Below are 11,111 nucleotides of genomic sequence, written 5' to 3'. Positions count from 1 at the left end.
ATGTCACTTTCTTAGCAGGACTTTCCCTTCCATCCCTCTTCAACTTTATGTCTCCTCTTCTGCTCTCTGATAGTACCCAGAGTTCTTTCTTTATAACAGTTATCACATTCTTAACTATATTGTTGCACAATTGTGTTTTATTTACATAATTTGTTATAAATTGTGCTCCCCAAAATTCAGATGGTGAAGCCTAACTCCAGGACCTCGGAATGTGACAATATTTGGAGATATGGCCTTTAAAGAAGCAATTAAAAAGGCTGGTAACACAGTCTGACCAGTGTCCTTTTATAAGAAGAGGAGATTTGGACACATAGACACCGGGGAGGCCACAGAGCAAAGGCCATGTGTGGGCAATACAAGAAGACAGCTATCTGCAAACCAAGGGAGAGGCCTCAGAAGAAACCAAACCTTCCAGTGCCTTGATTTTGGACTTCTGGCCTTCAGAACTTTGAGAAAATTAATTTCTGTTGTTGAAGCCACCAGAATTTTGCTATGGCAGCCTTAGCAAAGTAATGCATTATTTAAGGCTATCTTCCTTCACTAGATTGTGAACTCCATCAGGACAGAAAATTTACCACTGAACTTTCAGCATATGATTCAGTACCTAGCTCCAAGCAGGAGCCAACATATTTTTGTTTAATTCATTAATTAATGAATAAGTGAATGAATGATGCAGGGTTATATTGATTTTATGCTGAAAGCTCTCCATATTCCAGATTTTTCAGTGCTCTTCTATGAGATTGACAGCAGACATGTTAAGGAAGTATTAATTTGGGGTGGGCAGGAACATCCCAGAAAATAAGAACCCAATAGTGTCACATTTTAGACCATTGAAAGTGTTCTGAAATGTGTGACTCCAATGCAGAATAATGGGAGCTTAGGATGGAGAACCCCACAGGTGGTCTGCTACCCTGCCGTGCAGTATGAGTGCCCACATTAGCAGGCTACAGGCATGCATTGGTACTGTACTGCGGGGTTCCTACAGCTCCCCTCCACGATCTTGGAATGATGCCTCTGGTCTGGGAATTCAAACCTGATGTTGAGTCCTGAGAAGATGCCATGAGCTACCTGAGTGAGTTTCAGGTTCAGACTTCCCATACTACCAAGAGTGTCAAGCTAGTCTTTAGGGGTCCCAGAAAGCCACCTGATAATCAAGTAACCAAGAGAATTATCTAATTTGATGCAAATTGACAGCAGTCCCGTGGAATGTACCTGGAGTTACAGGGTCCCTGGGAGTCCATACATGTCTTCGGGTATACAGATTCTAGGTGGCTGCCTGATTTGAGAAGCTGAAAGGCCCTTAACCCTCCTCAACAGTATCTCCCTTCCTTATTTAGATGGCTGAATGCCTACAATCCTGTCACTAACATTTCACTCTTTGGAGTCAGCCTTACCGTATCTGCTTACCTCTTTTAAAAATGAGTCCCTAGGCCACCAATTGCTCCACATTTCTGGTCATTAATATCTTATTCTTAATTTCTCACCCACTGTTTGCTCCAGGTGGGCTTGATCTGGCTTGGGTCAGAATGAGGGGAAGAGGGCAAAAGCACACATATGGGAAACAGGTCTTGAGTATAAATCCTGCCAACTTGTTTCTCTAGGGCTCGGAGACCTTGACCACAGACCCCACATGCCCGGCTACACCATGAGTCATGCACATTGGAGTTTGCACTCTTCCCATGGCAGTGAAAAGGGGGAATACCAAGTTGTAACAGTTCTCTGGCTATATAAGGTTAGGAGAAGTAATGAAAAGGCATTTCTTTTACACTGAATCTTTGTTCCCTTTGCCCCATGGGCCCATAAATGGTTAATCTACCTAAACTAGCAAAAGAAACTTTCTGCCTCCTATAAATTTGATTCCTGGAGGCAGATTTTCTTTTTTTTAATCCAGCAAGTGTCAGGTAATTGGAAGGGTGGAGTAACTCTGTAAACCACGACACACCTTTGTCAGGACTTGTTTGGAACCAAAGAACAGAAAGAAACAAGGGGGAGAGAAGGAGAAGTGAACATTTTTGAAAGATCACTCAGCTCTAACACACCTTGGCGGGGTCTGGATAAAGAAAAGTGGGACCTGCAAACATCTAGAAGGAAACATCAGGGGAAGAAAGAGACAGGGGATTTATTCAAAGTTGTTTCCAATTCCTTCAAAATCTCAAACTAGGTAAGTAACAGAATTTGACCTTTCCCCCTTCTTCTGAGACTTTGATATGAGGTTTGCCATTTAAAACTTAAATGTCTGCTGGAAAAAATAAAATGAAGTTACTTAGTTTCAGGTAATTAATTGGTCATAAATGATTACTTTGGTTTATGAATTCTACTTAGGGTAAATCTTAAAGGAAAAATAAGATTCGTCAGCAGGGAAGAGGAGGAGAAGGCCAGCTAAGATAAACTGGGCTCCAGAGGCGAGAGTTTTTGGTTCTATTTTCAGTATTGTAAAATAGCTTGTGTTTTGTTTTATTTGGAATATGATAAGAGTTTATAATTCTTTCTCTCTGGACCTCAATTTCTCTTTCTCTCTTGTTCTTCCCCTCCATCTATTTTCCTTCCTCTCCTTAACAGAGTAGTTGAAGTGTGGATAAGTGGGGGCTTCTAGAAGCAACCCCTGAGCACTAAATGCTGGTAAGCTGCCCTGGCCTCTGTCCTGGCAGGTTCTGATTAGTCTGAAGGGGCTGGGCAACGTTGTTTATCACACTCTAAAATTACTACTCGCCCTAATCTAAAGTAAAGTGAAATATCTGAAATGATACAATTAGTTCACGAATTTCAAACTGGGGTTAAACTTACAAGAAAAAAAGAAAGAAAATGTTGTCTGTGTACACACTCTTACTGGGCAATTTGAGCCCCCTAAAAATGATTTTGGGGTAGGAATTACCAGTTTAGGTGTCTCACTGGACCACATTAACTACTAACTGACAAATTACCACTTCACTTTTTGAAGTTGTAGGCAAAGCCACTAGTATATCACTTCTTTTGAGAAGCAGTTAACTGGTAGCCTAATATTTGGATTTGTTATGTCCATAAAAAGTAGTGAAATTTTAAAAAGATATTCATTTGAAAAGCAGAATTGTTTCTCCTCCTCATCTCCTCTATGCTCTCTCTGAGAGCTAAGACACAGATCTAAGTCAGAACTAAACTAAAGCAGACGTCCAGGCTCTGATGGATGCCCCTCCGCGAATCAGAGGGGTTCTGCTTTACTCTCAGCCCCTTCAAAACATCCACACAAATCTGACCACCACTTACATGGGGGCAGTTAAAGCAAACAGTCCTGGTTCAAGCAGGGATGGAACTCAGCTTGGTGAAACTGACTCCACCTAAGAACTAACTATGTTCTTCGATTATACATGACTGAAGGAAATCTGGGTCTGTGTGGTTTGGCTATTTGCCATCATTAATGCCATAGGGTTTAACCAAACATGGCTGTAAACAAAGAATATAATCACAAAGTGGGTGCACAAGCTCTCCCAACCCCAAGTCAGGAAAACCAAGGATGCCAGACATAGTAAGTAGGTGAGCCCACCGCTGAGGTGCTGTAGAGACAAAAGCCTGAGACAATCAACCCTAGGGCACTGGTTTTCCTGGTGGGAAGATCCATAGCTAGTGGATGGTTTTCTCATATGCTGGTCATGTTGTTTGTTTCAAAGTGTAAAGTGTACAGAGATTGGAGCAATAGGAACTATAAAAATACTTGTGATTCCTTAGTGGAATATAGAAACATGTATTTTTTAAATAGAAAATAGAAAAACACTGAGCTTCTCCATTCCCTTCTTTGTATCTAAGACCTAGTGTTTCATGAGTCATTAGAGTGAGGCCAATGTGATGGTTTACAAAAAGTGGTTTGTCCCAGTTTGTGTGTGTGTTATACCACATCCCCAGCAGAACAGTTTCAGGTGGATGTGACATCATTTAAATGAAGTGGAAAGAAAAAAACTCTTAAGTAGAAAAATGGTTTTGAATTGTGTTTTTTTTGCATAAGAAAATGACATGGGATCATTTCTACTTCTTCAAAAGAATATTAACTATGAAACAACTACAAAACAGCCCCTTAGAACTTTGGGCAGCATAATTTTGGAATTGAGAACGTGAATGACCTGCTCATCCTTAGTTCTTGTGAAGTGGTCCAAACATCCAAGAAGTTAAAATTATGCCACTTGACAGGGCTTCTATTAAGCAATGCTCTTGGAGAACGCCCTTGTGAGCATGGCTGGGAGAGGCAGGCTCGGGCACATGCCTTGGCATGTGACTTTCCTTTCCCCAATATTACACTTTTTAAAGTGTTTGGCACTTAAAATGCTTAAAAAGGAAGTCCTGTAGGAATACTGCAGGTCCCATGGAATGATCCTAGTCCAGGTTTGTGCCTCAACCCATCACTTCCATTTGATAACTCACTCACAGAAAGTTTCCTTGTGCATTGGGTTTAAAGGAATCCACCTTCTGACACATCCCTGCTGCTTTGGGTTATTATGACTGGAAGAGAGCTTTGGCAAAGTCAACGGAGCTCTGTCCTATGTATTTTAGGTCCAAGAAGTCACTCTGTATGGCCATGGGCCACAGCCATCTGAGAGGCTTCAGGCTGAGAGACAGGCAAGGGTTCTTATGCCTGCCCCCACCTAGGGCACATTCTATCCCGAGTACCTTCCAGTGAGGAGGGCATTTTATTTCTTAGCAGGTGGTCTCTTTGTGCCCTCTGGAAGTTGGGAAATCTTTTTACTATAGATCTCAAGCCTCCATCTCTGGGACTTAAGAAAGAAGTATGTGTGGTGGGGGCGGGTGGATGGAGGCTATAAATGTCTGTTCTTTTTCTGGTACAGTAAGAACAAGAAAACACTTGCCAGGTTTGCTGCCTGGGCCCTGAGACTCTCACCAAACGGAACTACCATCAGTCTGCCTTGATGGCTACAAGTAGAATCCCAGCTAATCCCAAATTTATAACTGCCAGCAACAACTTTCATGAAAGGGTCAAAACAAGCAATAACTTGGGAAGTAAAAGTTTCCATGGATTGTTATAAACAGTTCTTTTGGGTAATATTTGATATCAATTCAAGAGCTAACCTAGGTAGCTCCCCACTGGCAGCCAGGTACATTTGAATGTTTAGTTTCCAAAATGCCTCCTGGCCCACAGCTAATGACCAATTTAAAAAAAAATAAAAAGGAAAAGGTGGAGAGGGGCTTCAAGGGTACCAAAGACAATGCTTAAGCAAAGAATTTCAAAGAAGTGTTTGTTATAAGTAGGTTTGCATGACATAAGTCGTACAGGTTATAGCTAGAATGTAGACATAGTCAACGGGCCAGGTTTGGCCTTCTAATCAGGCTGCACTACCTTGTTAAATTTTTTATGGAGCCCCTCCTCTTTAGCTCTAGGAAACATACCTGCGAGACCTTCTGAGGCTTCTCAGACCCAGCCAGGAGTTTTTCCATGATGTCTCATTCTTTGCCTCGAGCTGTGTTTAAGAAACTCCGGTGAGCAAGAAGTTGGCACATTCACCCAGGCCCTGAAGCTGACTGATGATCTGGTTTCATTCCACTGGGTAGCTGGCCAGCTGGTCCCTTGTGGTCATGGTTTGCAGTGAGGAAGTCACTGAGGGTCTGTGGTCGTGGTTTGCAGTGAGGAAGTCACTGAGGGTCACTTTATTACTTTCATGGGTCCAAGATAGTATTGACTTTGTGGACCCCCTCCTCCATTAAAATTATTTTTAAAATTATATTTTATAACTGCATTGGAAGAATATTATTTAGGTTGAATTGTGTTCATTTCTTCTTCTGATTTTAAAAAGAAATTAAAACACTCCTGTGGGTCCCTAAATGTATGATGGGATTAGGTACTCTACTCATTGTGCCTAACAGATAAGTTGACCCTAACATCACCAGGTAGGTGAAAATGAAAGGAGAGATCTTAAAGAAAGGGACAACCTGGGCTTGCCGCAAAATCCTAGTATCCGATTTGAATTGCATCCAAAAGATAAACTAGAAGGAAGAGAAGTTTAGGGGCAGGATGAGAACCAAGAGAAGCTATATTTCACGTGAGACTGGAAACCACAGTAAAGACAGCCCATCGGGATGGGAACCTTTGCTGAGCCTCCTGTATGTTTAAGCCTGAACCCCGACCCCAGTCCCGTTCTTTGATTGGCATCAATGATCCTGCCTCATTCCATCCACATTTCAGGTCACAGCAGACAAGATATCAGTGATTTTCCTTTCCAGAAGCAAAGAAAGTATAAAAGGGGAACATAGATAACACATACAAATATGTATTTTCTGACATATTTCTATAGATTTTCCACATTTTTTCTTCATATATTTTCCCTACTTACATCCATAAGTAAGCATGTTAGGACTTGTTTCTTATGACCAGAAAGTTTCATACTGTGAAAAGTATAAAGTGCCATAAACTATGACCAATACAATGACTTTTATTCTGACTTAAATCCATCAAACATCATTCTCATATCCAAATTCTAAATAATGAAGCGTGAATGTCTTATATCCATAGTGTTCCATATACAACATTGAACATTATGGGATACATCCAAATGAATTAATTGAAAACACTAAGTGCCTTGACAGATATCCTTCAGCTGTTTGTTACTTTAGCAAAGAATGGAGGTTTTATAGTCAAATATCTGCGCACCGCATCTTCTATGCAATCCCATTAACACTCAGCAGGGGGCAGCCTGGTCAATGAGATCTGGAAAAATAAGATGCAGTACAAAGTAACAGAATCCAAAGAGGAACTATTAATATGATTATAACTGGTATAAGAAGTGGGAATGGCTCTTGTAAAAAATATGCATAGGAAAGAATTATGCCTTGAATTCTAGGAATCAATTTCTTGGTTCTCAGCTTGAATGGGAGGGACCTAAGACTTACTGAAGGTGATGGTAAGAGGCATGGCTGTTCATGGTGTCTTGCTTTTCCCCTAGGTGGTGATGGTATGGATGTAACCAAGAAAAACAAACGAGATGGCTCTGAAGTCACTGAAAGAAGTAAGAGCATAATATAGTTCATTATAAAAGTAATAAAAATTTGGAAATAGCAAATAATTCATTCTTAATTCCACCACAACTGCTGCATCTTTTCTTTTTTTTTTTTTAGTTTTTTTCTTGGTGGCTTTTTTTTTGCCTTTTTTTCTTTGTATCATTTAAAACATATTCCTAAACACACTTTATTCCTTCCCATAAGCTGGCTTTTGTTGATTCTTGTTTAACACACTTATAATCAAAATATGTTCTGCTTTTTCTTCAGTGATGAACATTGCCATTTTAATGTATAGATTCCATAAGTAGCATTTTTTTTTGGTATCATTAATCTCATAAGTAGCATTTTTAATGGATGCATAGTATTCTCTTAAATGGATTTTCTGTCCTTTATTTAACCATTTCCTTATTCAAGGATACAGGTCAACAGAAATCCAAAAGAATAATATCCCAGGTATTGCAGGGACAAAGTTAGAATAACACTGGTGTCACAGTTGTAATCTACACTGAAGTTTGTGAACAGACACATCTTTTTTGTGAAAATGCCCAAATGATAAATTCAGAGACATTTAAACTGACCCCTTAACAGCTCTAACTCTTTCACTTATCCTGTGACTTTCATATATCTCCAATAAAAATATTCTGGCTCCACAGACTTGGAACTTCAGGTTAAGAAATAATTTATTTTTGTGTGCCAGGGAATCCCAAAGGTCCATACAATGAGAGGTTTCATGAAATCTCAAGGACTATTATTCAAATCAAGCTGCCATTTTAGTCTGGAAAACCATTTCTTCTTATGCATGGAATGCTGTTTCTGCTACATTCAGACCCCCTGCTCCTGCTAGGGCAACCAAGCTCACTGAGGCGAGGGCAGTAGGCCTGGAGCATAGCTTAAAGTGGCACAAAATGATCTGACACCATCTGCATCTACTTGAATGTGCACATGCACACCATGCATACACATAGCCCTGGGCATGTGCACATGCATGTGAACATACACACACACACATGAGACATGTACTTCTAAAGAAAGTGAGCTCACTAGAAAGGTACTTCTGTATGTGCAACACAGAGGGAGATAGAGATAATGGTCACTGTCAGAGCACAAAATTGACCCCATGATGGTTTTAAGAATCTACCCACCTCCCTGGTACAGCTGCAAGGGAAAGAGTGATTCGAGAAGGCAAGAGGTCTTTCTTCTAACAGGTGTTTAAAAACACCAGAAGCTTTTATCACCTCCATATACTCCACAGACTCACCATCACTTGGAGTCTAGAGAAATTCAATTTCAGGAGGCAAAAGGACAGGTTCTTCAAGTTTGTCTTTGATGTTCATCTATCCCTGATTTTACCAAAAGTGACTTAGAGACTCCAGCTTACTTTCTACACCTCCTCACACTCAGGGATGGCCCTGAAGATTTTAGAAAAACATGATGTCCTTGAGACACCCCCAAATTCAAAAAGAAGTACAAAGTACTTCTTTATTCTCTTCACAGTGAAATCAGCCAGGAAGATGCATTGGCCCCAGATGGACTGGGTGACAATATGCAAGGGGCAATGCAGAGAGACTGACTTGAGACATTTGAGTGTGACTTGAGGACCTGGTCCTCCTTCAGAGGCAAACCCAGGCCTGGACTAGACCTAATTGTTAAATGGGAGACACTGATGCCAACACAAGTCATCTTCCAAATCAGTGGTTAACTAACTACATTTGATTCCAAAGAAATGTAAACTTATTTTCTAGGTGCATTGTTACTGCACATATTTTTATGAACAGTGGGTCAGATCACCTAACTTAAAGCACAAGTCTACAAAAATCTATGAATCTAATTTAATACATTGAGCCTATGACAGATACTAGACATGGCCAAAATATAGGGATTTCAGTACATTACCTAAGACCTTATTTTTCATTGTCTTTTTCTAGTTATCACGGAAACAGTAACTACAAGACTAACAACCTTACCGCCAAGTAAGTGACTCTCTCAAGAGATTTCTTCTCAGTAAGTCACGTGTGAAGGGCTCCACGGGTAACCTTTTTCTTGGTTGCTTGCTCTCCAGTTGAGCAAATCCAAAATATCTGAAATCTTTTTAACAGCTATATTGACATTAATTTATATACCACCAACCCCACCAGTTTGGAGTGTATAATTCAATGGTTGTCAGTATCATTTACAGAGTTGTACAGCCTTTGCAACAATCTAATTTTAGTACATTTCCGCCGCCCCAGAAAGAAGCCTTATGACCATTAGCAGTCACTGCATTCTCCCTCCCGGCCCCTGAAAACCACAAATCTACTTTTCGTCTCTATAGATTTACCTGATCAGGACATTAAAATATCAGAAATCTTACCAATCTGAGCATAGGGTAGTAGAAGGCTTCTATTTGAGTCCACGTTTTCTGAGGAGGTTTAGCGGATCCTATAATCAAAATCTGAGCCCTGATGCTACCACTGCACCTCCCAGGAAGCCTGGGGTAGTGGTGGGGAGAGCCCACTGCCAGCATATGTTGGAGCACAACAGGCTGCCATATGGAACACCAGCAACACAGAGCTGTCACTCATCCCTCCAATGCTTCTAGTGGCTGCCAGGTCTGGGGCACTGAACCAGGCATTTGGAAAAAAGCAAGCCCAACCCAGATCCTGGCCTCAAGGAGCCACTCATCACTCAGTTGCCTTTTCTAATATTTAAACTGCCCTAATAAGCAACTTGCTATGCTTGAACCAGGAGACTTTCCTTTTAAATCAGGTGGAATATTTGTTGTTGACATTTGTATCACAAACAAACAAACAAACAAAGGAGAGCGTGGCAGCTTGCACCATGTGGGGTCTTGGGTGAGAAGTTAGGGAAGGCCTCCGTGGGGCAGCAGAGGAAAAGACCCTCTGGCTTGATTCCGCCCTCCAATTGTCACCTGCTTCTTGTCTCTGCAGAAGGGGGGACCAGCAATGGCTATGCTAAAACGGGCTCTCTTGGTGGAGGGAGTCGGCTAGAGAAACAGAGCATGATGCATGGCAGCAGTGGCTACATAAACTCAGGTGAGTGCCTGCTGGTGGAGGGGGGTGGGGGAGAGCAAATGGACAGGGGGACAGAGGAAGTCCTGCAAGGAGAGGGACATCCCAACTGTTTGTCACCCATTCCAAATGCCCAGACAGCTGTGTAAATGACACATATCCCAGCGATGGTGAGACTTGCAAATGATCTCATTCGAAGCCTACTTAAAATGGGATCAATTTTCATTCTCAAGTCCCCAGCATAAATAACAATAATTAATTAAGGAGGCTTTATAGGGAGGTGGCTCCTTTCCCACTGACTCACTCTCTTAAAGCCATCTTTTTTAGGGAAGGGTGTGCACGTCTGAGGCTTTACAACTTAAATTAACAACAACAAAAGAAACTTAAAGATTGGGTTACTGTGCTAAGGAAATTTTGTGACAAAAAGATCCCACACTGAGTTTCCACTGGGCAAGCATCCAACACAGGCCCATTGTTCCCAGTGAAACACTCTTGATAACTTGCAAACTGAAACAAAATAAAACAAGGCAAAAACAACAAACAAACAAAAAACCCCACACACGTAACCACTGAAACCATTTAAACAATCTTGGAGTGACACTAAAAAAGAAGACCCAAGACATACAGAGAGCCAGGCTGCAAGAGAGGACGTCCACATCAGATTTATTCTAGTCCATCCAGCAGGGACCTGCATGAATGTCAGGTCCTCCAGAGAAACCCTGCAGAAGCCTCTCCATTCCCAGGCACTGCAGTCGCATATATGAAGGACCCCCCAGCCTTGCAGCAGTCAGGGTAGGAAAGGCAGGAGCTATCACTCCACCTTGCTTTCTGAACAGCTGCGGGAATGGACCCTTCTGGCAGTGCTCCCCTGAAGTCCCCTGCCCCTCCTAGGGCCCTCTCGTGCTATGAGCAGCCCGAGTGTAGTTAGTTGGTATACCCGGATGTCCATCTGCTGAAGTGCTGTGAGGGTTTACGCTTTTCCCCACTTGCAGGTGGAAGCACCCGAGGCAGTGCCTCGACCTCCAGTTACAGGAGGGCTCATTCACCTGCCTCCACTCTGCCCAACTCACCAGGCTCCACCTTTGAGAGGAAAACTCACATCACCCGCCATGGAGCATACGAAGGTATCAG

General features: G+C 41.8%; 1 protein-coding gene across 1 annotated transcript in view; it reads left to right on the top strand.

Annotated features, from left to right (window-relative positions):
- Positions 1-1,931: 1,931 nt before the first annotated feature.
- COL17A1 (collagen type XVII alpha 1 chain) overlaps positions 1,932-11,111 on the top strand; it is a 48,496-nt gene continuing 39,316 nt past the window's right edge. The window contains exons 1-5 of the mRNA XM_057506279.1: positions 1,932-2,161; positions 6,918-6,980; positions 8,898-8,942; positions 9,900-10,004; positions 10,973-11,104. Coding sequence (XP_057362262.1) covers positions 6,929-6,980; positions 8,898-8,942; positions 9,900-10,004; positions 10,973-11,104 — 334 coding nt within the window. The 5' untranslated portion in view covers positions 1,932-2,161; positions 6,918-6,928. The remainder of the gene's footprint in view (positions 2,162-6,917; positions 6,981-8,897; positions 8,943-9,899; positions 10,005-10,972; positions 11,105-11,111) is intronic.

This window comes from Manis pentadactyla, chromosome 8 (genome assembly GCF_030020395.1).
Source record: "Manis pentadactyla isolate mManPen7 chromosome 8, mManPen7.hap1, whole genome shotgun sequence".
Taxonomy (NCBI): domain Eukaryota; kingdom Metazoa; phylum Chordata; class Mammalia; order Pholidota; family Manidae; genus Manis; species Manis pentadactyla.
Note: the sequence above shows the minus strand (reverse complement) of the source record. Positions and strands in the feature narration are given on the sequence as shown.